The 26202-nt window shown below is 35.0% G+C and overlaps 2 protein-coding genes, 2 long non-coding RNA genes and 3 pseudogenes across 6 annotated transcripts; 4 read left to right on the forward strand and 3 right to left on the reverse strand.

Moving 5' to 3' along the window:
* Positions 1 to 345: 345 nt before the first annotated feature.
* Positions 346 to 4195, reverse strand: LOC104725453 (uncharacterized). Of its 2 annotated transcripts, none has more exons than XM_010444122.3 (10): positions 3746 to 4195; positions 2663 to 3461; positions 2463 to 2592; positions 1975 to 2375; positions 1797 to 1877; positions 1620 to 1718; positions 1304 to 1465; positions 1088 to 1174; positions 889 to 960; positions 346 to 786 (listed from the first exon to the last, which is right to left on the reverse strand). In XM_010444122.3, the coding sequence occupies exons 2-10, from the start codon at positions 3395 to 3397 to the stop codon at positions 499 to 501; spliced, it is 2055 nt and encodes a 684-aa protein (XP_010442424.2). In that variant the 5' UTR covers positions 3398 to 3461; positions 3746 to 4195; the 3' UTR covers positions 346 to 498. The 2 variants fall into 2 exon arrangements, with proteins under 2 accessions (XP_010442424.2, XP_010442423.2); XM_010444121.3 differs by having other exon boundaries at positions 2663 to 3464.
* Positions 4196 to 6406: 2211 nt separating this feature from the next.
* On the forward strand, positions 6407 to 7112 carry LOC104725454 (uncharacterized; annotated as a pseudogene).
* Positions 7113 to 7470: 358 nt separating this feature from the next.
* LOC104725457 (F-box protein At5g49610 pseudogene) lies at positions 7471 to 8949 on the reverse strand (annotated as a pseudogene). The gene has a single exon (XR_015571157.1). The product of XR_015571157.1 is annotated as an F-box protein At5g49610 pseudogene (transcript).
* Positions 8950 to 10617: 1668 nt separating this feature from the next.
* On the forward strand, positions 10618 to 11322 carry LOC104725458 (uncharacterized). Its single transcript, XR_757913.2, has 2 exons — positions 10618 to 10819; positions 10917 to 11322. It is a non-coding gene; the product is annotated as an uncharacterized LOC104725458 (long non-coding RNA).
* A 2170-nt stretch (positions 11323 to 13492) lies between these two features.
* Positions 13493 to 14247, reverse strand: LOC147935183 (uncharacterized). Its single transcript, XR_015570489.1, has 2 exons — positions 14046 to 14247; positions 13493 to 13738 (listed from the first exon to the last, which is right to left on the reverse strand). It is a non-coding gene; the product is annotated as an uncharacterized LOC147935183 (long non-coding RNA).
* Positions 14248 to 22636: 8389 nt separating this feature from the next.
* On the forward strand, positions 22637 to 23008 carry LOC147935184 (uncharacterized). The gene has a single exon (XM_087472896.1). The coding sequence runs from the start codon at positions 22637 to 22639 to the stop codon at positions 23006 to 23008; it is 372 nt and encodes a 123-aa protein (XP_087329022.1).
* A 39-nt stretch (positions 23009 to 23047) lies between these two features.
* On the forward strand, positions 23048 to 24139 carry LOC109127418 (uncharacterized; annotated as a pseudogene).
* The last annotated feature ends 2063 nt before the right edge of the window (positions 24140 to 26202 follow it).

A 26202-nucleotide genomic window follows, 5' to 3' on the forward strand; every position in this document is an offset into this window, starting at 1 on the left:
TTATCCAGTTTAAATTAACCTCAAAATTGTAATTGGAAATTTAAAGAGAATATAAGGGTTTTAGAACCTGAGATCCTTTACTGTTTTTACATATGTCATAACTCATAACCAATTGATTCATAACCATACTTGAATGTTATGAGAGGAATATTTCAGTTTTGTTTCTCCTTGATATTCAATTCGGTAGTTTATAGCAATACAATTACAAAGTGGCATGAAAGCCAAGGGAAAACTTGTTCAAGTTTTTTATCATCTGGTTACAATTCTATACTTTTACCCGCCTCTTGAATAAGAACATATTTTTGTTTGGGGATTTCAGTTTGACATCTTCGTTGAACAAAAACATAATTGAAATCTACCAAACAGGCTTCCTTTTCGAGAGCTTTTTGCTCTGTATGAATAAAAGTTATCATAAAAAAGTCAAGTTTAATATCTTGAAACGAAGAGGTACAAAACTTTTCACCATGTTAATATAGTCGAACATTGGCTCTGCCTTTCTCACCATTGCTTCTTTCCCTTTTTCTTTTTCTTGCTGCTACTACTACTAGTGCTACTGGCAGGTGCTGAAGACGGGCTTTCGCTTGCATTATCAAACATACCAGCTTGCACGGCGTTCTGCAACCACTCGTAGAACTCATCCTCTGTCATTGTTTCATCCGGGTTTGTGTTTGGCATTCTCTGGTTTCCTCTTTGTCCTGAAGAACCACTTGTTCCTCGTTTTGACGCTGTTGCGTTCATGTTCACATGGAAGCTCGGCTTGTGGGTGTTTGCTGGACATCTCATTCCCTTCCAACAATTCAAACAAAAAAAACATTCAATCCTTCCAACAAACAAAAACCAAGAAATCTCTTATGGAAATGCCAAAACCAAGCAACTGGTTCTCAGTACCTGACATATATACCACTGAGAAGCTTCATATATTTTGCTGTCTGCACAAACGTAAGCACGCGGCATATCAACCTGCGTTACAACAACAACCCTTTCACATGACTATGGGAAGCATATCAATCAAGTCATCTCATTGTGTACAATTGTCTTCTTGATGATCAACCAGTGCAGATGAAAATGTTTTAGGACAAAATAATACCTTTTGAAACAGCCCGAACAAGACATGCTGAGAAGATTGTTCAACCCAACCATCTCCATCTTTTGCTTGATGGAATTCCTTGCAATCCTTGAGATAAAAAAGCAGAGCTCGCGTAAGTCAGGTAAGTACTATGGATTATACTTCCTCTCAAGAAGTTTCATCATTGGTGTAACATATACGATCTTAAAGATGCATATGGAAAGAGTTGGAAAAAACCTGGCACCATCTTGCTGTAGATTTTGATTTTTTTGTAAGATACCAGGCATGGAGATTGCCACATTTTTTACACGCTATTTGTCTACACTCTCTAAATGCTTCCTCTCCTTCACCTTCTGATCTTCCAAAACCCGAGCCAGAGAAACCGTGTCCTCGAGTCTCCTGGTTTTTGATGAATTACATTAGCAACTTAAAATAAAGACAAAGAGAGAAACATGCCTACTTGTGTACAAGTATGAAGGACGGAAAAAACTGATTTAGCAACAAATATGTATTTCAGAAGATTAATATAACAGCCAGAAAACTACAAACATACCTTTTGAGAAGAATTCTGAAACCTTCGAAGGTAGTTCATTAGTTCTTCCTTCTTCAGTTCATCATCATACGATTTTTGCTTTACAGAATCAAGTAATACCTACAGGCCAGCTAGGGAGATCAGAGATGCAGTGACTACAAACTGATGAAATGCAAAGAAAAAAAAAAAGAACGTTACCTCATATGCATTCTGAAGTTTCTTAAAAGCTTCAGCTGCTCTCTCATTCCCCATATTTTTATCAGGATGGACCAGCATCGCCTAATCATTCACAATGCTTACAAACTCAACACGCGTTTTTGTTGCTAAGAAGTATCCAACAAAAAATTATTTCAAAGAGAGAAATAAACAGCATTACCTTTTTCCTATATTCTCGTTTGACATACGCCATGTCTACATTACCATATCGAGCTAAGCCCAAAGCTGAATAGTGGTCCGCGCAATTCAGCAACCGAGAAACTTCATCTTCAGATGGTAACTCAGAGTCTGTTCCGCTAGTTGACGCGACTCCTGGGCCACGGTCTCCCGGAAAGCCAGGGACGTTTTCAAAAGATGAATCATTTACGGTTGGTCCACCAGCAGTGCTCTGCTGATTTACTTTATTCTTGAAGAAATATATGAGAGCATCGGTTGAGATGAAAGCAAGATTAAAAGCCAAAAGAAGACCTAGCCACCCAACATAACTCTTTGCACTATAGACTGAATACACTGTGATGATAAACAGTGCAATGCGCTCGTGCTTCATCTTGAATGCCAGACCTTTACATCAACGAACACTGCAGTGTTAGCAAAAGAATGCAAGAGAGAATGGTCGTTGCTACAAGATTGAGGTAGGAAGGACTTTACCTCCGAAGAAAAGGAAGAGCAGTGTTGTCCAAAAGCTACCATAGAGCCATAGCAAAACCAAACCAGAAATGGCAAGGGTAACAGACCCAACAACGAAGCCAATGAACAACGACACGAGAGCAGTTGCAACCTGTATTTCTCGAATATTTTAGATATGGTTAAAGAGTAAACATATAAGAAATCAAAGTTGAGATTCTTACTGAGATCAGTATAAATTTGGTCATGCCGATCATTGAAAACGCTGAAAAGAGACCACACCACAAGATAGAGAAAAAGGATGCTGTTCCCATCCGAATGAAAGAATCAAAACCCCGGATTGCACAGTCCAACCAAACCAGAGACAGAAGAAGAACTATGCTGCCAAAATGCATAAGCCATCTGAAAACAACCGGGAATACTTGCCGAGTTTTCGTCATAACAAGATCACGGGCTTTATATACTCTTGATTTGACAGAATCAATCAAAGGCCTGTGTCTTTCCATACACTTAGTCATTTCCCTTGATATAGTAGCAGCGGATATCCTCAGTTTCCTAAGTACTGCATTGTACGCTAGCTCAATATTCTCTGACGGGCTGTTCGTGCTCAATATATCTAGCAAGCTTCTCACAACATTCTCGATGTTTTCACGACCAAACGGAATATATCTAGTTTCATCGGTGGTAAACCCTGACTCACTACGAGGTCTCTCACCAGCTAAATCGTTCTCCGAAGCAACAGGCTGATCTATATCCTTAGCGGCCACATTTCTTTCCACAGTTTCAGAAACTGGACTACTTCTTGACTGCTTATCATCCTGGCAATTCTCTTTCAGAACACTCTCAGCCTCACTAGTTTTCCCTTGTCCCTTTGTAGAAAGCAAAGGTTCAGAAGCTTTCTTTCTTTGCTTCGTTTGGTTATCCATTCCATTCTTCTGATGACTTCCTTTCCGAGCCATTACCAACGTATGTAATCACAATCAACTTCTACCACTCAAAAGCTTAAACTTACTCTAACATCCCCTGCTATTGGAGAAGAAGAACTAACCCATATAAGTAAACTAGTTAAATCAAAGTAACCCAAACAAAAGCAAGAAGTGATGAAGTCGACGATGCAGAAACAGAACAAAGCTCAAACCTTTGAATAAAAATACGAAATTGAACAAGATTTTGAAGTAATTGAGATCAAACCCATTAGTAAAAGCTTTTGAATTTCGTAGTTTATTCAAGAAATTAAGCAAAAGTCACGTGCCCAGAAATCGAATTGAGAGATTGTAAAACAGGGGAATTGCACAGAAGAGGAGTACCTGAAACTGAGATTCCAAACGAATGGCGTAGCGAAGGGCATAGAAGATTCCATGAAGAGAGAGAGAGAGAGAAGTCAATGGTCGAAGAAGAAGGCCCACAACAACAAGTGTGCCCTAAAAGGATCAATTTTTTTTTTTTGGGGGGGGGGGGAGCTCGTAATCGATGAAACCAAAATTGGGATTTTAAGTGTGGGTTTGGTCTTGAATTAAGAAAGGGTAAAGGAAGAAAGAAACACGGCTTTCAATTTCTTGCCGAATGAATTGGAAAAGAACCGATCAGGAAAACGGAGGCTTAGACCGGCGGTGTGTCACTGTTTTTGGCTTTTTAAGGTGAGCTGGTCAAATTCAGTTTTTTTTTTTTTTTTTTTTTTTTTTTTTTTTTTTTTTTAAATCACAAAGTATGCTTTTTAGTTTTTAGTATATAAATTGGGAAAAACAAAATTTATGGTCAAATTTAATTTAATGAAATTTGGTGACAAGATATAATACCATTTATTGTACTATATTGGATTAGCATGCAGTAACGGAGCGCCTAGTGTCTAAAATATTTAGTTGAGATATAAACAATTTTGTGTCTAAAATATTTAGTTGAGATATAAGCAATCTTAGATAATATAGGCATTGCCAATATAAAACATTATAAATATAATATTATAGATAATAATTATACAAATTTATCAATTAAAAAATTTAGAATATTAAATCATAAACAAAAATTAGACAAAAGTATCTCTTTAATTTGTATCAATCAAACAACATACTGTATTATTGTTCCCCCTCCAGAATATTTGGTCCGAACTTGTTCCCTTTCTCAAAATTAAATGCCCACTCAAAATTCCACATTTTTTTGTGGTAGACAATTATTGGTTTTGTAGCAGTCACTGCTAACTTTCGAAAGCCAGGTTTGAGTTGTGATGTTGAATGTTCTATATGTGGCTGTTTTGAGGAGACGATTAATCAGGCTTTGTTTGATTGCTCACTTACAAGGCAGGTATGGGCTTTATCTTAGGTTCATGGATTCTTCATTTTGGCGTCTCCCGCGGTTACTGCACATGAAATACTATCCTTGGATATTGTGGTATATTTAGAAGGCGCACAATGATAAAATCTTTTCTAATGTGATTCTAACCCATTTGTAGTTCTGCAAGTTGTGGACGCTGAGTCTAAGGCTTGGTTTGCAGCTCAAACTGAGGATTTGGTTGAGGTTCCCAATGAGGTTTCCGGGACAACTCAAGGTTGTGGGGATTTGCCCGTCAGGAGTATGACAACCTATTTATGTTTTGTAGATGGTTCCTGGAAAGTGACTGATAAATATGCAGGAAGAGGATCACCACCCTCTAGGGAGGCACCAACTATGGGGGAAGCGAATATCAGATGTAGTCTCACGCCAAGATTGAAGCCCTAATATGGGACATGAGGTGTATGATTGGGGCGGATAATCATAATGTTGTCTTCCTCACCGACTGCTATGATCTGGTAAAGATGGTCTTTTCGCCTTCTAAGTGGCCCGCGTTTACACTTTACTTGGAGGACATACAGATTGACAAGGCGGAGTTCACGTCCTCTCATACAAAATGGTAAAGCGGATAATTTAGCACGTTGTGTTCGTTCAGAACCGTATTGCATTACCTATGTAAACAATGTTCCCTCGCACAGACTCATTTCGGTCAATCTTCTTTAGTTGTTGACAAAAAAAAAACATATTAACGTTTATAATAGTGTGTATGGAAATAAAACTAATATACTTAAATTTATGTAGTTGTAAATTGACAAAGAAATACATTAAACCAAGCCTCATGTGAGTTAGGCAATAGAGGATGTTGTCTAGGCGTCATTTGAGAGCTTAGCACCTAAACTACTGTTTAGACCTGTTCTTAGAATACTGATTTTTACGCGTTTATTAAAATATGTATTTTTGTTATTAAAAATAGACAGTTAGACGATTTTATTCAGATTTGGATGGATTTTAAATACTTTTGGGTGTTTTAAACAATTGACCAATCATTAACTTAAAAAAAGATGTTTTGTTTGTCTCGGTGTTATTCTTAACTTCTAATTACATAAAATTATATTGATAAGTATTTTTTATTAAGAAAAAACAGTTTTAGACATGTTAAAATAGTTTTTGGTGTCTTTTATACAATCAACTAATCATTAACTATTTTTTATTTGAAATCAATGCTTTGTTTGTCTCATCAGTGTTGTTCTTCAATTTCTAATTACATAAAATATTAGGACGAGATACACGGTTTTAAATGTATTTATTTTAGACAGGTTTCCACACAAACTTTGTTGTGCAATCCGAACTTTGTTCGCTAGCTACTTAGCCAAATGCCATAATTCTTGTTTTTGGGTAAACCTGTTTTCTATTTTTTTAAAATATTGTTGATGCTTAATCATATGTCGCATCTTTAATTGTACGTCAATTATATTCTAACCCAATTTATTCTAAACTTACTTGGGGAAAAAAAAATATTATATTGAATATCAATATAGTAATTGCATTGTTTATATCTCACTTACGTGCAATTAAGAAAAAGAAATTAGTCTTGAACAAGAAAAGGATATCCTTTGGGTATATATATATTATATATAAAAGAATATAACAAAAATATTGATTTCAATTTGCAAAGAAAAAGACACGAGAGAGATCCACTCGAGAACGCATATTCTCAAACTTGCACAACATGTAAAAAAAACACATTAAAAGGTTAAAAAGACAACTTTGAAAACCTATATTTCCACAAAAGCTCTTATCCAAATTCAAAAGATAGATTTGATCATATAATCTTTATGGTGACAGAAGCCATGAAAGCCAAGGCAGAGGTGTACCATGGAGATAAGACATGCAGAGAGAAATTCGGTTCGCTTTTATCCGAAATCGGTTTACCTAACCGGCTTCTTAGTAACAAGGAGATCGAAGAATGTGGTTACGTGAAGGACACAGGTTTCGTGTGGCTAAAGCACAAGAAGAAGAAAGAAGAAGATCAGAAAAGGATGTATCAAGACTTGTTTAGATTCGATAACGTTGTCGTATGTTTTGAAGAGGAAGTCACTGCGTACTTCGAACCTAACAAGATCAAGAAACTCACTGGGGTTAAGGCTAAGGAGTTCGCGGTCTGGATCTCGCTCGGTGAGATTCACGTGAACCGGTCCACTAGTTTGATTACATTTAAGACACAGGTCGGTTTATTGTCTAAGTCATTGCCCTTGTCCGTGTTTGAAGACGTTCATGATGATGTTAAGGAGAAGCCAAAAAAGGTTTCAACAAAAATTCAACAACACCAAAATGTATTTGTACTAGCTAAAACAAAAACATAAGAAATCAACTGTTTATTCATTCTCTATATATTAAATTGATTTCGTCTATTAATTCGCAAATTAGCTAGTTTAAGAAAAGTTCATATATGAAATTGCTTGCGAGTCTCATTTGCTAAAATTTGTGTTCAAGCAGTGTATGTCACTTACTTGAGCCCTTCTATTTCATATTCTAGTTTCTCTGATGAACTTGGGGCAAGTATTCATCCTATATATGTGGTCAAGGAGAACTTCCACAAGCATTTGGACAATTTTGTACTATGTTGTCCTGATCTTTTGTTACATATTTCGGAGTGAAGAATTGTTTAAGGAAGGTGTCTTGCTAAAGAACACCAATGAGGACAATCATGATACTGAAATGAAAAATGAGGTTCTGATGTAAATAGACAATACATACAAGAGAGGAATTGGAGAAAAAGTTGGGATCTACATGTTAATTTAAGAAGAGTTTGTTGCAAACAAATTTGCATAAGCTCTAAAGGATCCAAGAGCTGAAAATAAACAAAAACAATATGTAGAGAGAAGGCAACATAAACAACTTAATTACAGGGTAGTATGGTGCTGCGAAAGGCGTAAGCTGAGAACCACAAAGGCAGAGAATAGCTTCCTTTTAAAGAAAACATCTCTTTCCATAACTTACTTCGTCTGTTATACACCAAAACCTGTTTATAAGTAGCTAAGAAAACATACTCACCGGTCTGACAGATCGGGAAGATTCCAGGTACCAATCCTTTAATACACCTCAAACTTATGCTATCAACAACACTCCAAGTTTCAGTCTCGTACTCTATCATCTTCCAGATCTTTATCCACCCATCTGATAACTGAACCACCGACAAAAACCCATCGGATTCCAAGAGATAAACCCGATTACCACCATTCCCACATCTTATCTCATCAGGCAAAGAAATCTTTCTCCACACATCATGTTCAACATCAAATGTAAGTATATAACACAAACCACTCATCAACCAATGAAGTATCCCATTAACAAACACAGCTTGGTTCTTGCCCATGTGTGTGAAGCTATACTCTTCTACCGCCGAAACAAACTTCCTCCACTTGTTTGTCTCAGAATCAAACACCAAGCAAATGAAACTCCCATCAGGTCTCTGACCAAAAGACCTATGGTAACCAGCCAAGACCACATTAAACTTATTCCTATTCAAATCACAAGCCAAGCCAACAAGAGTCGCCTCACCATCAGGAATAAACCGAGTAACGGGTCTTTCTCGACTCCTAGGCAATTTTCTAAACTCTCTAGTCGAAGGATTACAAACATAGTAAACACCCTTTTGAGGAACGCTAGAGCAACACAACAAACCATTACAAGAAACCCTAATTCTCACCCTATCTCTAAGAAAACCCAATGATAACTCAGTAACACCTCTCAGACTATCCACACAGATCAAACTCGACGAGTCTGATACTTCAGCCACAAGAAATTGCTCTTTGACAGAGACTTGATTGAACAAATTAGTAAAGTACTTGTCAGAGGGTAACCTGTACCAAGATTTGCAAACGGATTTGAACCTGAAGAGAGATTTCACAGGTAATCTCGCCAGAATCTGAAGAATCACCTCATCGGGAAAGAGAGCAACTTTTTGATTATCCATTAACAGATCAGATCAAAATACACAAGAGACAGAGGAATCTACCTACAATGGGGTCAAAGACTAAAACTTTCTCATCTTTACCGCAACAAAGCTTCTGTCTTTCGATTACCCATTGATGGAAGCAAGGAAATTGACCCAAAAGAAAGAAGAAATGACCATTTCAGAGATCACTGAGGAAAAAATGGCGAAAGAGATGAGTTTTAGAATCGGCTTGAGCGTTGAACAAGTTTTAGTGATTGGGGAAGAAGCGCGTGTTTCTGACTTAGCCAAATAAACAAACACCAGATGCATCATCCTTTTACCCCCTTGTGTTTAATCTAGGCCCAAGGCCCATATAAATTTGCTAACAATGAGAAATGAAAAGCCTTTTTGAATATAATTAGATGGTTTTTTTTTCGATCTCTTGATTTTCTTCTAAACAAAAAAGCCATAAAATGCCACATATGTATTTGTTTCCTATGAAGTTACTATAAAATGGATAGACCAACTAGGAGATGTTCTTGTTCTTACACCATCCCCAAGACTATATAATATTAGATGCCAAAGCTAATAGTATATATTAACAAAATATTATAGGATATATCATAGATTTAAACCATTTTTACAAAGGTTTGTTTAAGTTTGTTTATGACAATGTTTTAACAAATAATTTGACCGCTTAGACCAATGGTTGTTTAATGTGTTATTCGATATATCTAGGGGTTATTGAATGTAGGATTTTTATTGAATTTTTAAGAATTTAATATTTTTATATATAGAAATTTAGTGTTCTTTAATTGTGTATTTTTTGATTTTTTTTTTATTTACTTATACCGTGATTCGGTTTAATGGTTTTAGAATTCTAGTTTGAATGACAGTTTGATTTCTAGCTAGTAGAGACGCCAGCCAAGTTATAAGTTATAACCTAGGATTCCTTCATTTACTCATCAATTCAAGAAGCACATTTTGCGGTCTTGCTTGTTCTTGGGGCCAACCTTAAATTAAACTCTTTTATATGTACCCCTTATGTATGCATAAAATATTGATATAACCATGCAAAATTGATGATATGTATGTGTGCATAGATGAATTATTAAAGGTTGTAAAAAGTGTTATTGAGGAGAAGTATTTGTCGGAACTCGGTGACTTTGTCTCAATGATTTGTGTCTTTGGTCACATCAGTTTCCCCATCTTCCTCAGGCAACTTAAGTTGCTTCATTTGCTTCTTCAATTTTTTTCTCCCTTTGCCTTTTTTTCCCATTTATTTTCTCCTTCTTTCCCTGTTCCATCATATTGATTGGATCATAATTGTCACGTCGACCCCTTTGTCTTTCCCGAGGATATGGAATGGAGTACTTTTGTAGTTTTGTTCGCTAGCTAATACCTTAATTAATTGACATCTGCAAAACTTACGATAATCCTATATTAATCAAAGAGTATCCTAATTAAATTCGTAATGATCTTGTAGAAGATGACACGTCTGCATACGTGTTAGAATTTTCATGATCTTGTAGTGTTAGAATTTACAAGTAAATTGATTTCTGTCATTTGATAACCAAGAATCTTGGAGTGGAAGCCACTATATTCGTAACGTTTTTTTTTTCTATGGTTCAACTTTGAATCTAGCTTTTGTATCCAATAACATTAAGCGTATTAAAAACTTTATCAAGTTAAGTCTACATCGTTTAACTTTTGTTTTAAATGACTATATGGTGCACGTGTTAGTTTCCTTTGTCGGTAAGGCTCTACAAGAAGATTCATGGTAGCGGATGATGCTTTTGCATAGATCCAATATAATGGAGGTACGACTATAGGTGTAAGTTTTGTCGATATATAGATTCCATGTCAAACGTATGAACCAAAAATATAACAAAAGTATATGTCAAAAGAAAATATACATAACCTTCTTGTTTTTGTTTTTACTTTATATAGACAAAACAGATATTGTGTATATGTTGTACTAGGCTAGGTACATATGCATGATGTATCTATAGACTATAGCAACGGGGTGCACAAAAAAAAAACAATAGCTACGTTCGTGCGTGTATCTTTATAAATACATATATAGTTCACGCAAGGCTCTCTCTATCATTCTCTCAAGCTATGGATAAATGGGAAAGCGTTTCATGCATTGAAAAACCACCAAAGTGCCATATTCAAGGTATACACGCAGACTACACAAAATAATTATATGTTTTTCTTTTTTTTTTTTTTCATAAGTAATATAGGCCTTATGAAGTTGCATTAATTTGTGATAGGCTTAGGACATAAAGGCTGTTCCAAGACGAAGAAGAAGATGATCAAGACTTCTGCTTCGTGATCAAAACAATGACGCTATCTTAATCTGAGCTTTAATAATTGGTATTGTAGTATTCCTATTTTTTTTTTCTTGACCTTGTAAGACCTTTTCTCCACTCTTTTCTGCTTTCTTACTATTTCCATCTTCTAGATTTCTCGATTCTGTCGACTTTATAGATCAGTTGTTTAGTTTTACTAAATAGATCAAGAGTTTGTTGTATACTCTTAGAATTCATATTCCCCCTCTTTTATATATCCCTCCCGAGCTATCTAAGTTCTTCCCTGACCTCTTATACTATGTACTGGATGTTAACCATACTCTATATATAGGGCGGCCCTGTTCTTTTTCCAGACGCTGCTATTAGATCCAGCGACCAAAAAAACAGTTGTTTAACACATGAATATGTGAAGAATCTGTTAAAAGTTGTGCGGAGAAGAGTCGCTCGATGTTATAACGGCAACGTCTAAGGCATGTACACATGTCACTAAAAATAACAGCGATTCTTTATCTTCATTAATAATGTCACCGGCGACCATAATCAGCGACTGTTTTTTTAATTCCGTTATATTTTTTGCCTTCGCCGGAGTCGCTATCGCTATTGCAGCGATTAACAGACGAACAGGGCCGACAAAGTCATGTTCTAAAATACAAATCTTATATATAGAACATTTAAAAACCAATTTTCATACATTTATTATATATTATCGTGTGAAATTAAATGAGCAGAAATAATGAAATGCCGTTTAAACCAAACAATACATGGAACATTCTGATTATGTTGACAGAATTAGACATACAAGAAATTCTGATTACGTTGAGAATTAAATATACAAGAAAATAGTAATATATCACCATAGAAAATTATTGCAACAAACCAATATATCATTATATATATAAATATATATATATATATATATATCGATCGCATGTTGTTTGTTTTAGTTTTCACCATATATACAACTCTCAAATGTAACGTTGATGTACACGATATATATCAAATAACTTTATAATTGGTTAATACATAATTTTTTTTTTTGATAAAATATGATATAAAATTAGCATTTGCAGAAACATAAAAAAAATATTTTGACGAGGAAACGACACTTTATAACGCAGGTCGTACTATGTTGATCCATCATAGGCGGCAAAACTTCATGATGCAAAACAAGCTGAGTAGTTTTTTCAGGCAATAAATTTTGTGTGGCTTCAACACCCCGTAATGTTACTATAGTCATCACTACAAAGCAAACACTACAAAGCAAACCATATAATTTTATGAATTATAAATAGTACTAGTACTTTTCATACATATATGAAATATGAAACGACTGGATGTAACAATCACGAAACTAACGAAAGCAAACTTTTGTTTTTTTCTCCATGTAAAAAACCTATTACAAAATATGTTGAGGATATGGTTGGTAGCTAAGGCTGTTTGAGCTATTATGGAACTGCTTTTATAGAATGGAGATATGGTATGTTTTGGTCAAACACATGTCAAATTATACATAATATCTTAATCATTAAAGATATATAAAAGATAAATGTAAAAGAAAATAATACTTAATTCTTAATCTTTATAGTAACATCAATGATTAAGAAATCAAATTATACATAAGTAATACACTGAAAAGGTTTTGATAAAATTGATTGGACCCGAGAAGGTGAAACCGGATGAAAAGATAATAGCGGGTGAGGATTTTTCCTTCTATCAACAAGAAATACCTGGTTACTATCTAGGAATCGGCATCAGAAACGAAGAAATCGGTTCTGTACGTAGCGTTCATTCCCCTTATTTCTTCCTCGACGAGAATGTTCTTCCTTTTGGATCAGCAGTGTTTGCTGCCTTAGCTGAGATGTATCTACTAGAGCATCATCAGAATCAAACTAAGTCTGGATATTGAAAAAGGTACTAAAGAAACTTAGATTCTTTCTAAGTCTCTTAGTTAGTTTGCCTTCATAAGTAAAGCTATTGTAACTTTTGAGAATTCAGTTGTGATAATAAAATTGTAAGTAATGAGTCTCACTCTCACATGGGTAAGGTGCATGTGATGGAGTCATTGGAAACGTAGCCGTTTTTTTGTGATCGGTAATACTATTACCTGACCAAAAGAAAAAAGAAAAAAGATTTGTGTAGTTTTTTTTTCTTCTTCATAATTATAATATGTATATTCAGAGAACCTATGTCTATCAATCTATTAAGTAACAGAAAAAATGTTTTGTTTTGTATTTTTATAAATTTTAAATTTGCCTTTTCCTTAAAATTTCGATAAAGACAAAAGATGAATGTGTCACATGACACTCGCTCGCATAAGATCCAAAGCTGATCATCAAAAAGAAAGACAATTTAGCAGAGACAGAGAACACGAAGAAAAGAGGGTTTAGACTGCTGGAGAATTCGATCGGAGAGAACAGAACATAAAAGACGATGACAAGGGGGAGGAACAAACAATTTAATCAGAGAATTGTAAAGAGAAAGTAGGGTTCTGGAACTAAATTGAAGACGATGAATACGAGAGACGAGAGAGACGTGAGAACAGAGAACACGAAGTCTTTATTATTTCCTCCGTCAATATAATTTATTTTATAGTTAATATTTCAAAGACATAACCAAACTCTTCTTCTTATTCTTATATTCTTATTCCGACATCATCATCATCATCATCCTCCTCCTCCTCCTCTTCCTCGACATTTTGTCCTTCCGTCTTTTTAATCTCTTCCTTTTTTTCCTCGTTTTTTTTTCTTTCTTCATTTTTTCATTCTTTGTGCCAGACATCATTCCTTAAAAAAAAAAATTATTACCAAACGCAAAACGGTAATTCAAACGGTCATCTTCTCCCCACAATCCAGCTACTGTAAAACCCTAAATCTATGGCTGCCAACTTTTTTTTAGTTCAGTTTCTACCCATTTTTTCTTCTTTTCAGTTGAATATGACATAGAAATAGTAGATCTCTAATTTTAACATCATATTTAAGTAGAAAATCAAATCAAAATAGATTTTTCTTATTTTTTTGTTTCGATTTTTTAAATCAGGGTTTCAAGTAAAATAAAATGAAGTCAAAAACTATAAAGGATTAGACGATTCACCTGCAACCACTGCTCCTATCACTACAGACAAAATCACGCTTTTTCCCACGTCTTTTGCGAACCTTAGCACTTCGCCTTTGTGAGGCATACAATGCATGTTTTTTTTTTTTTTTTTGTGTATATATTGAATTGTGACTCACCATGATATTTTTTTTATAAGCAAAGTTTTTTAGGATTTACTTCTCCTCTTGACCAAAAAAACATTTCTCAAATCTTCTCCTTATAATTTTTATTTTCTTTTTTGTTTTCTTTTAATCAGAAAATTCATTTTATAACCAAACAGTATTAATATATTTCTGTTTTATTCACTTTCTAACCAAACAGAATTAAAATATTTTAAATATCTATATATATATATATAATGTTCTATAATTAATATAGATATTTAAAAGATTTATTCTATATTAAAAAATATATTTTCTTATCATCTCTTTTTGATTTAAAATTTAAATGTAGTGAATCATATAATACATAAACTTAATAAAAATGTATATTTTTCCTTCATATATTGTGATTTAAATTTTTTTAAACAAACATATATTACTCAATTAATATAAAAAAGTGTATGTTCGCCTTATCATCTGATTCATGTTTCTAATCTTGCCGCTTCATCTGATTCATCTGATTCATGTTTCTTCTTCTTCTCTGGATCTTGTTCGTCTTCCTCCGAGAGAAGAGAAACCGGTGTCAATACTCTGTTTTGCATGAGTTTGTTACAGTATGCATGAGTGTTCTCTTGTCATGAAAGAAGATTCTTGGTAATGTATCATATAAATAAATGCATAAAGGTGTTTTTTTTGGTAAAATAAAAGCATAAAGTTACAAGAGAATTTTAAGAAAGAGTGTTAGATGCTATCACTTGGTTGTTCTCTAAGTCTAAGTCTGAAAAACGAAAGTCTTATTAGTTACATGAGAGGTCGTCTTAATCAACTTATGTAAAATAAAAAGAAAAGCTCTAGCTAGATCATGATCAGGAAGGTATAAGCTTACTTTGGGTTACTTTTTTAAAGGAACCCCCACTTTTACTTTGGTACAAAATTAAAGGAATCTAAATAAAAACCAAACAACAAAATATAATATGCGAACAGACTCATTAGCTTATAACAAACAAATAAGGTTACAATATTTTGCAGCTAGTTAAGACTGATTAATATATATTATAGTTACTAGCAAATAGTCACCAGGAAAAATAATTGCCAGCTATTTGAAGTATACGCCAACACATGGCCACACATACAAACAATATAAATGTCCTATTAACTAAGTTAACTATTGTCATCACGTAATGACATCCATAAAAAAACATAGGTTCAACACCATAAACATTCAATTCCGCTGTTTGGTTGGCCGGAATTCAGCGTTGACCAGTGTTGACCGATATTGACAGTGTTAACCGGCGTTGACCAGAAAAATATTCAATTTTTTTCCTAATAATAATATTTTTTTTGTTTTTATGTATTGTTGATAAATAAATAAAAATATTAAATGATTTTTATAATTTACAAAAACAAAATATAACCACAAAAAGTTATAGGAGAAAAAAAATACAAGATATTTATATACAAAAAAATTAAAAATTATATGACAAACAAATTTGTGGTATGTCTAGTAACTAATTTTGTTAATACAAAAAATATACCAAAAATAATATAATAAAACTATACCATCAAAATTTTATATGTAGTAGATTTTTTCATAAAATTATAACAAATATATACCTTTTCCTTTTTAAAATAATCAGAAATTACTGGTGTCGACCGTCACCACCCTTGGTGTCGATCGACACCATCCCCAAAACGCAGAGTTTGGTTCGCGGATGTTACACTCTCAAATAGTTACCTTTCATACATCTATTTCTATATTATCTATTAAAAGAAAGACACATATCTCACTATAACCCTCATGGACTTTTATTTCAAATTTCACATAATTTTATAAATTCTACAATATCATTATTTTTTCCTTGATTAATCCAATGACATTTTAAGTTAATAAAAGTTTCAGTTTATTTGAATAAGATATACATGTAATATATGATATATATTTTAATTATTTTTTTCTATATGAAACATTATCATTTTATATAAATCAAAGTCCATACACAATTAAAGACTTTAAAATAATAACCTAATAAAGTAGTTGCTGTTTTTTTTTTAATTTTTTTTTTGGAAAATGTATTAGTCTAATAATTTATTGTTAGACTCACTTATTTAAAATGTATGAAACAATTTTATTAATTTACTGTTCATTATTTTGATTTTTTCTTAATTGAAACATTTTAATTATCTTTAAGCTATCACATTTTAATTATCTTTAAACATTTTAATAAATAAAAAATATGCATAACTAACACCACAAAATAAATTTTATGAAAATATATATCATAATGATTTTGAAATATGACTACAACTACAAAAATATATGGCATATGACATGTAAGATACAATATGACCTTATTGCACTAAATATATTATTATAAAAAAAATATTGATTTCTTTACTTTATTTAAATTCATATTACATTGTCTTTAAATTTTGATATACACCGAAAAAACAAAAAAAAATAATAACATGTTAATTTATATATGATTTTTTCAAAATAAAATAGTGATTATGTAAAAACTCACACGTAGAATGGACTAACATCTAGTATAAGTATATAGTAATAAGGGAATTTAGCCAAAAATACCACTTTGTCCCAAAATCTTTGCTTGAATGTCACATTTGCTAAACGTTCGATGTATGAAGCGTGAGAATGAACCCATTTTAGAAGGTCTGTCGTGGGATTTGATGTTTACGGCTTGAAGTGAGAACGGGGCATTAATGTTCTCTATTTTGAAATGAGAGATACATAGGTCTTCGGTTAAGTTGGTGCGTAAATCTAAACAAATTAATAGGTAAGAAAAACTCAGGAAAAAAGAAAGAAAGAAAAGAAAGTCGAAGAAAGAAGCGTTATAGTCTACAAAGTAAGCGTTTCCGTAGACAAGTTGAAAGCGATTGTGTCTTCGGACAGAGAATAGTGAATCAGTTTGATCCATAATGAACATAATTGGAACATGTTTAAAGCAGATAGATCCAAATACATCCCAATCAGAAAACAATATTCGCCGTCCCGGTTACATTTAGGGAAACGACGAGTACAGAGTTTTTAAACAACGCATTGTCCAGCACAAACATGAAAGAATAAACTAGATTTTGTGGACAGGAAATAACATGGTCCATTGGAGGATTAGTATCAAGTTTACGTCACCATAAGGTGAGTATTAAGCTAGGCTGTTTTTGATCTTAGCTTATGATACTCTTTTTAACTTTAGTTGGCTAACTCGATAATCTTGAAAATGGATAGGCGTGATTCTGCCTTCTTATCGGGTGTCACATTGATGCTCCTTACTTGCATTGTGTGGCTAAAGTTGGTTTCTTATGCTCATACTTACTACGACATAAGAACTCTAGCCAATTCAGTTGATAAGGTAAAAAAAGAAAAATAAATATATATATAATTATATATATAAATTAGTCATTTGCATTGAGTTACTATTATAAGCAGTTGCTTCCACACATTGTCTTATCACCCAAAAAAAGAAAGAGCTTCGCTCGGTGGAGCATCAGACATTCTTACACTTTCAAGAGTTTGTCTAAACCTCGCGTCTTTGCTTTTTCCCAGCCAAGCAATCCACGTTCTCCATGTATAAATAAGGGTTGGGTGGCTCCTTAATTTGCAAAAATGGTCATATGCACCAGATTCATGGGATTTATAATACAACAAGTGGGTTTTCAACATCTTGCTTTATTATTTTTTCTTAATGATAATCATCATCATTGCGTTGTCACCACTTGACTTCACCTCCCTTTGTACTTCTCTTGCAGTATATAAAACCTATATATTGTCAGAAACTCAAATCATCCTTTAAAAGGAGATCTTCTATATGCTATTGAAAGAGTGTTGAAGCTTTCAGTTCCAACTTTATACGTGTGGCTTTGCATGTTCTAGTACTGCTTCTTCCACCTTTGCTTTGGTATGTTGGGTTCCCTTCTCTTTCGGGATATTTTCCAAAGAAGAACAACAGAAAAAGCTACATCTCATCAAGAAATTGACATTTGTAGTCTCTCCTAGTCTTTGATGTGATTTATTGTAACATTTTTTATTCTCTTTATTTTCACTCTGCAAAGATTTCACAATCTTTTTTCAATTTGTTCTTTTAAAAAGTTAAAACTAAACTTTATTTTGGACGGCTATATGTAGCAATCCCTCTATGCTATATGTATTCAACCATGTACTTTTATCATCTGCCCAATTCACCATGTATTAGCTATATATAAACTTTATAGTTCCATAGAATCTATAAAATTCTTCTTAATTAACTAATTCAATTGATTTTTTTAACTACGACTTAAAATTGTATTTATGGTTTCACGATTATAGTAATTTACCCCCAAATCTATTATGGTTTGAGGAAATCAAAACCTCTATGTCAAAGAAAGGGTTGAAGTTAAGTTTTTAAGATTTGGCTTCGAGTCAATAATTTACATTCGGGTGTTAGTAACACCCCGACCCTAAAATACCTTACATGACCGTAACTACTTAGTCAAAATTTTAAGGCCGAATTTTTTTTAACTTGTCCATTTAACATATTGCGACAGCGATGAAGTAAAACAGGCGAATTAACTTAAAAATATGCATCCAATATAAATCATGAGGTTCGACAACCCAAACTAAGCCATAGGCTAGTACAACTTAAGCAAAATACTAAAGCATAATAAACTACCCAAAACCACCATCCTGTCCCTTCCTTGACTTCATCACTCGTGCTGCTCAACCACATAAATCCTGGTCATCAGACCTATCTTTTCCTGCATCCATTTAAAGGAGGCGTAAGCAAACAAGTTTGCTTAGTTGAGCGGTCATCCCGTCTCACTAGGCTGAGTTCATTAGTCTATATCCGACATAGGATCTATTCCAATCAAGTTACGCAAGTCAAATAACTAATAAGACAGTCGCCTAAATCGTTTAGACCAACCATCATTCATATTGCAATAGAACCCATTAACCATTAACCATGACAAGCAATCAAACAAGATTAAATAAACCGCGAGTCGAGAGATCGACTATAGAACTCGGCTACAGTCACGCATTGACCTTTGGTATCGACCTAAGTTGCTAATCTCTCGGTTCCTATACCCAAATCTGATCCCCGCTTCTACACGGACAGATCAACACCGTTAATAACCGATGTGTAAACCCATATACCATCAACGGTTCAAGGTGGAAGGACACTTACCGTTCCTTTCTCGACTTAGACTTAGGATCTCTTGGTTTAAGCTCCGATGGAAACTCCTTTTCTCTCTCGCGGCAGCTCTCGGATGTGTATGCGAAACTCTCGAGAATTCCTAAGGGTTTTATCCCTTATATAGGATCGATCAAACCGCCTCGAGTTTCCTAAAAGCGATAGGCCCTATCATTCCCCAAATTCTCATATTTTTTGCTACTATCCTTATCCGATCAACTTTGCATTTTCCGCGAGTTTCCATTTCTCTCGGGTTTCCATTCCCGTGAGTCGGATTAATTCTCCGCAAGATTTTTGAGTTCCCAGGCCATCCATCGGCCCATAGTCAAGTCGATCCAGCCTTGTCCATCGGCTCGATCCATCGTTCACCGATGCGACCTTATTTGACAGTGTCCACTTCACTATCACTCTCACTATCACTCTCACTATCACTATCACTATCACTATCACTATCACTATCACTATCACTATCACTATCACTATCACTTGGACTGTCACTTAGACAAAACTCTGAAACTTCCCTTTCATCCAGAAACTTACATGCCTGCATCATCTACAAGAACTAAGGATTCCGTTTCTTCAATTCAAACATCTGATCACTACTTCGGTAGTCTCGAACTCCTCATTTCCATTCGGATCCCCTTTAGTCTATCAAACTCATGGCCAATGTCCCCCTGTACAATATTCCGTTCGGCTTATCCTCCGGATACCGACCCGATGTCGTCCGAATACCGTCCTTCGATCAAACCGCAATCGGTCCTTCGATCATCTCTGGTGCCACAACATTATCGGCACTGGTTGTCGTACCGCTATCGACATTGGATACCGTATCCTTATCGATACTATCGGCACTGATTTCCGTACCACTATCGGCACTGGTACCATATCCTTATCGGCACTATCGACACTGGTTGTCGTACCGCTATCGGCACTGGATATTGTATCCTTATCGGCACTGGTTGTCGTACCGCTATCGGCATTGGATACCGTATCCTTATCAGCAATATTGGAACTGTATGCCGTACCGCTATCAGCACTGGATACCGTATCCTAATCGGCACAATCGGTACTGGTTGTCGTACCGCTATCGTCCATGATAACGTATCGCTACCGTCTCTGGTACCGTACCGCGCTCGCGGGAGCGGGTCATTACAGTTAGCCTAATCGTAAAATTGTTAACGTGATTTTAAGATTTTAAATCACAATTAAAAGAATTAATTAAATTTGATTAATAGGAGAGAATTTTATAGATTGGGAGGAATTTGAAGTTTACAACTGTGACACCCTGGTTTCAGAGACTTGCAGAGAGGTTTTAAATAATTGATTTGACCACCTATGTCACCAAAGTGCACTTCTCTTTTCGGTCAAGGGTACTGCGAGAACTCCATAGTTAAGTGTGCTTGAGCTGAAGTAGTCTCAGGATGGGTGACCTTCCGGGAAGTGACTGTCGGAACTGTGCGAGTGAGGACAAAACACAAGAAAAGATCATGTGATGATTTATAGGGACTTGCGCATAGGTTTAAAAGAATTGATTTTGCCACCTATGTCACCAAAGTGCACTTATCTATTCGGTCAAGAGTCGAGAGAAAACTCCAGAGTTAAGCGTGCTTGAGCTCGAGTTGTCTCAGGATGAAAGACCTTCCGGAAAGTGACTGTTGGAACTGTGCGAGTGAGGACAAAACACATGGAAAGATCATGTGGTGATTTGTAGGGATGGTAACTCGTCTTTAAAATCTTACAGACGTAGCAAACCGACCGTCAGATATAGATGGGCTCACGGACCTAGTGAGAGGACGTGAGGCCCATTAAAAAAAGTGGGTCTATGGACTGGGATTGGACATGCGGCCCACTGAAAAGTGATGGTTGGAGCGTTACAACAACTAATAGATAGAGGCTGAAAGTATAATGTGAACCGAGTTGAACATCTATAGTACATGAGGATTGCTAGAGGCGGCTCTATTTTAGGAAGTGTCACTGCTATAAGTTTAAAATACTTTGGCTTATTTTTCTGGTACATGTTTCAAGTACCGAACCAAATTAATATATATCTCCCAACTTTTAAAACTAATATCTAAACGTTAATGTATCTCTTTGAAATATATTTAGCATGGGACATATACCCTAAATATATCTCCCAACTTTTAGAACCAAACGCAAAATTATACATTTAGCATGGGACACATATCCTAAATATGTAGTAATAATACAATACATTTATTTTGTAGAAGTAATATATAACATAGTATTTATTAGTGTATATATATATATAGTTGAATAGTAAATCAGTATATATTAATTATTAAAATTTAAACTGATAGAAACTAAATTCTAGAAACCTTAAAATTTTAATTAATCATTGATATTTATAACTAAAGAAAATATATTTCAAAAAGATACATGTGGCATAGCGCGTCTATTGACCTAGTAACTTCAAAAAGAACACGCGCTATGGCGCGTGTGTTGACCTAGTAACTTCAAAAAGAACATGCGCCATGGCGCGTGTATTGACCTAGTAATTACTTCAAAAGAGAACAAAATCCAAAGCAATACCTCGTTACCATTAAAAAAAAAAATAGTCTTTGTTCAAACTTCAAAGTATTGTATTCTTGTAAGAAAGATGAGTGAAATAGATAGCATACGTTAATATACAGATTTATTTACACAATCAATTAAGGTGGAAATGATTTGATATTAAAACTTTGACTGAAAACAGTAGTGAATTTAGGTAATTAGTACATTACTGGCAATGCAAAACATGGTGAAACCATAAAAAGTCACATGCACCAAACCATTTCTCTATATATATGTTCATCGTTCTATGGTTTTGAGGTTCTTTTACTTTCACCTTGATTACAAAAAGAAGTAATCTGACCAAACCAAATCACTTACAAGTCTGAAACTGTTCATCCTCATCCGCAACGCAAAGGTATCATTATCTTCATCATTACCTAAGTTACGTTGCATTAGTCTTCTTTTTCTTTTGTTCTCATTTGGTTTTGTCCTTAGTAGCAACTTGTGTACTTTGATTTTGATTTCGATTTGTCTTGTTTTACACTCTTCTCCTTCGTGTTTGTAAATGGGTTTGCGTGATTCCATTTTAGTTATTTCTTTGAACAAGTTTGATATTTAGTGAACTTTGAAGTTGGCGCAAAAACCATTTATTCAAATATCTTTTTCCACATGTGTGCTTAGGGCAAAAGCTATCCCACTTTACTCTGTTTCAAATTTTAGGGTTGTTTCATTTGCAGATCATATCTGTCTCTCTATCTTGTAGGATCTTGTGACACTACTTTTTGACGAAGAGAAAATGTTGCAAATGAACAGAAGAATAGGTGAAAACATTCGAGAAGAAGCTAGAAGAGCGAAAGCGATTGCTGTGGAGATGTATAGAGCCGGTGATTTCTGTGGAGCCAAAGAGTTTGCTGTCAGGGCACAAAGGCTTAACCCTTCACTATGTGGTCTTCTCCGTCTAAATGCGGTTCTTGACGTGCTCATGGGTTTCGCCAAGCAAATCAACGGTGACACTGATTGGTATGCTGTGTTATCGGTTGACCCGACCGTGGATCTTGAAACAATCCAGCAACGTTACAGGAAGCTATCTCTGGAAATCATCCTTGATGAATGTGACAACACGGTTTGTAGCGTTGATGAAGCCAACATGTTACTGACTGGTTCCTGAAATCATCTGTGCAATGAAGGGAGCAAGCAAGTTTATGACATGAGACGTCAAGAACAACTACAACTACAGAATCTGAGAAGAGCTTCAGAGGCGTTTTCTAGCACCTTCTGGACATTATGCCGTTCTTGTAGCATGAAGTATGAGTATCCAGGTAGGTGCAAAGATCGCAGGGTGATGTGTGTTAATTGTTGCAAACCATTTGATGCTTTTGAGTGTCCTGGACCAGCGATGGTTCCAAGACCTTCATTGCAGCGGAAGGAGTAAAGTGTGAAAGCAAGAACACTAATTTTGTGGTTAAAAAGGAGGAACCTGATGCAGTGTTTTTGATTGTTCCAGATACTGATTTCCACAACTTTGACAAGGACCGAACCAAAGCTTCGTTTCGTGAAGGAAACCAGGTATGGGCTGTTTATGATGATAAGGGAATGCCTCGGTTTTATGCAATGGTCCATGGTGTTGTCACTCAAGAACCGTTCAAGATGTGTTATTCTTGGCTGTATAGCAAGAACAATGAGGAACTAGGTCCAATGAAGTGGATTAAATCAGGTTTTATAAGACCACCGGAAGCTTCTCAATCGGTAAGCAAGAATACTGCGATTCTTTCGACTCATTGTCACATAGAGTCAAGTGGGAAAAAGGTGCCAACGGGTTTGTGCACATCTATCCGAAGAAAGGTGATGTTTGGGCTCTCTATACAAACTGGTCACCATCTTGGAACAGTTCAACTCCTGAAGAAGTTGTGAACAAGTATCAATTAGTTAAAGCGCTTCATGATTTCGAAGAAGGAAGAGGTGTACCGGTTGTGCCGCTAGTCAAAGTCCCTGGATACAAAGCTGTGTTTCATCGCCATCCATATCAGTGGACAATCAAAAAGTTTGAACTGTTTAGGTTATCCCATCAAGTGGATTCTCATTTTCTTACAAGTGAAGATGGTGAGAATGTTCCTGTAGGTTTCTTGGAACTTGATCCTGCACATTTGACACCAGAGCTTCCAATGTTGTCACTAAAGAGGAGATGAGAGGATTGGAGAATGTGGCTTTCAAGAAACCAAAGGAGGAGGCTGATAAGGACGAAGCAAAAAAGAAGATTGGAATGATGAGAAAACTGGAGGCTGTGGTCAAGAAGCCATAGGAGGAAGCTTTAGATGCAAGAGATTAATATTTCTCAAGAAAACCCTGTTTTTTTTTTTTTTTTTAGATATGTTTTATTAAAACTACAATAAATCTGAGTTAGTATCAGTATGATGCTGATTCAGTGACTTTTATTTTTACTTTTTGTTTTTATATTTGAAAGTTGTATCTTGAAACAGGGTTATCTGATTGGAACAAGACTTTGATCTTTAATTATAATATCATTTTAAGACTCTTATCTCCCTCCATATATGTCAAACTTTTCATGTGATTTGTAATGAGTCTTTGGACATTAAGGATTCCTCCCAGATTTGTTCTTAGATGTGAAGATTGTAAAAACAGAGAGCAGTCTTGTTCTATCTCCCATTATTAAACTGAGACCGGTCTACAGAAAAAGAGCAGAGAACGTGTACTTGTTCGAGGAATCATGGATGGCATCAGATACGCTCAGGACCAGGTTATGTTGATCCTGGATTGATGATGGGTTCTACTGAAACCATAAACGAAACGGTCAAAAGAGATTAGTGCAGAAATGTACAAGGAGGTTTCAGAAGTATGAAAGCCCTCAGATACTTCATGTGATGAGATTTAACCATCTAATGTGATGTTTTGGTTCATTCAAATGGTGTTGTGGCCTTTATGTTCTATCAAACTTAAGAGGACAAACCAATACATCGATTCTAGTTCCACAACAAAAAGTTTCCATTCTGTTCTTTAAATGATAACTTGAAAGATTTCATTGCCAAGTCCATAAAGAGAAACTGAAAAATAACAACAATGCAGCAGTCATCTGGGAGAAGAAAAACCTCAGAAACATGCCCAAAATCGCATTAACTGCTTGCCGATTCCGTCAAGTGTTCACGAACACTCTTGTGCAGGTTTTTCTTTTCAGTCCAATGCTATTCCCTGAATTGGTGGAAGCAGCCCATCTTTGAATTGTCAATTGGAGAACCATGGTAATCCAGACTCTAGGCATTTTTGTCCCTCTGGTAAGGGAACTATAGGTCCCAAGACGAGACGCCATAGATCAAGAATAATTGTTACCAACATAGCAGCACCCAAAGCATCAACAGCCACTCGGGATAAATCCCATTCGTTACTTGATTTCTCATCCATCATGCAAACCCGAACCAATTAATAAAATGCATAAGAAAACATAAAGGCATTTTAAGTAAGATATATGAAAACATTAAAGATAATGAAAGGCCAAGAAGTCGAGAGATGAAATCATATCACAGAGACGGCACAATAATTCAAAGAACTTCTCAAGGCGCTATAAAAAGACCAAGAACTTTATTCATTTTTCCATGATGGAAACGTATAAGACGCTCCAAGAACTTTAAAGAAATAGTGTGTCCAAAAGTAATTTCCCACATAGCTGAAAATAATAATCGAGAGATTTGCCTGTAGTAGTAGAATTAAGTTCCAATCAATACAACTATAAGATGAAGAATCATGAGAATGAAAACTCTTACTAGTAACCTTGATCAAATTAAAATCAAAAGTTATCATCTCAAACTTAAATTTAAATCCACAAAGAGTATGAAACTACATTGCACATAGAAGAAAGAAAAAGAAGCTTGCCTTAGTGTAGAAACTAGGTTTCCACAATGATTTTGTTTGATGGGAAAACAAATTCAAGGAAGCAATCTCTCAAAAAACTCGATCTGAGCTTGAAATCGGAAAAAGGTTTAGATCTCTTAGAACTCAAATTAGGGTTTTGCTAAAAATAATGAAAAAGCTAAGTTATTGTATTCAATGCCGGATGATTTACAATGAGGGAGTCTCTTCTATATTTATACTTTCCTCTAGATTACAGAATATATTAGCTTTCCTTATAACTTGAACAAAAATAAGGAAAGTTGCTTCTTCTCTTCAAGTCGGCCACCGGGCGAATTGGGAAGTCGGCTCTCCATCTTCGGGGCTGGACTTCCTTCTTCCGAACAGGCCTCAAGTAAACATTCAATTAGGTTCTAAACCGGATTCCTGATTTAGTAACCGAAATATCTTTCTGGTTTAGATCGGTATGTTGGGGTGCTAAATCCCGCATAGTTAACCCAATAG

Source organism: Camelina sativa, chromosome 11, assembly GCF_030686135.1.
Source record: "Camelina sativa cultivar CO46 ecotype springtype chromosome 11, ASM3068613v1".
Taxonomy (NCBI): Eukaryota; Viridiplantae; Streptophyta; class Magnoliopsida; order Brassicales; family Brassicaceae; genus Camelina; species Camelina sativa.

Coding starts and splice junctions, on each gene's coding strand:
- LOC104725453 (XM_010444122.3), bottom strand. CDS start 3,397: ATGGCTCGGAAAGGAAGTCATCAGAAGAATGGAATGGATAACCAAACG. Junction 1,466..1,619: donor TTCAGAATTCTTCTCAAAAG/GTATGTTTGTAG, acceptor ATCAAAAACCAG/GAGACTCGAGGACACGGTTT. Junction 787..888: donor CTCAGTGGTATATATGTCAG/GTACTGAGAACC, acceptor AATTGTTGGAAG/GGAATGAGATGTCCAGCAAA.
- LOC147935184 (XM_087472896.1), top strand. CDS start 22,637: ATGTTGCAAATGAACAGAAGAATAGGTGAAAACATTCGAGAAGAAGCT.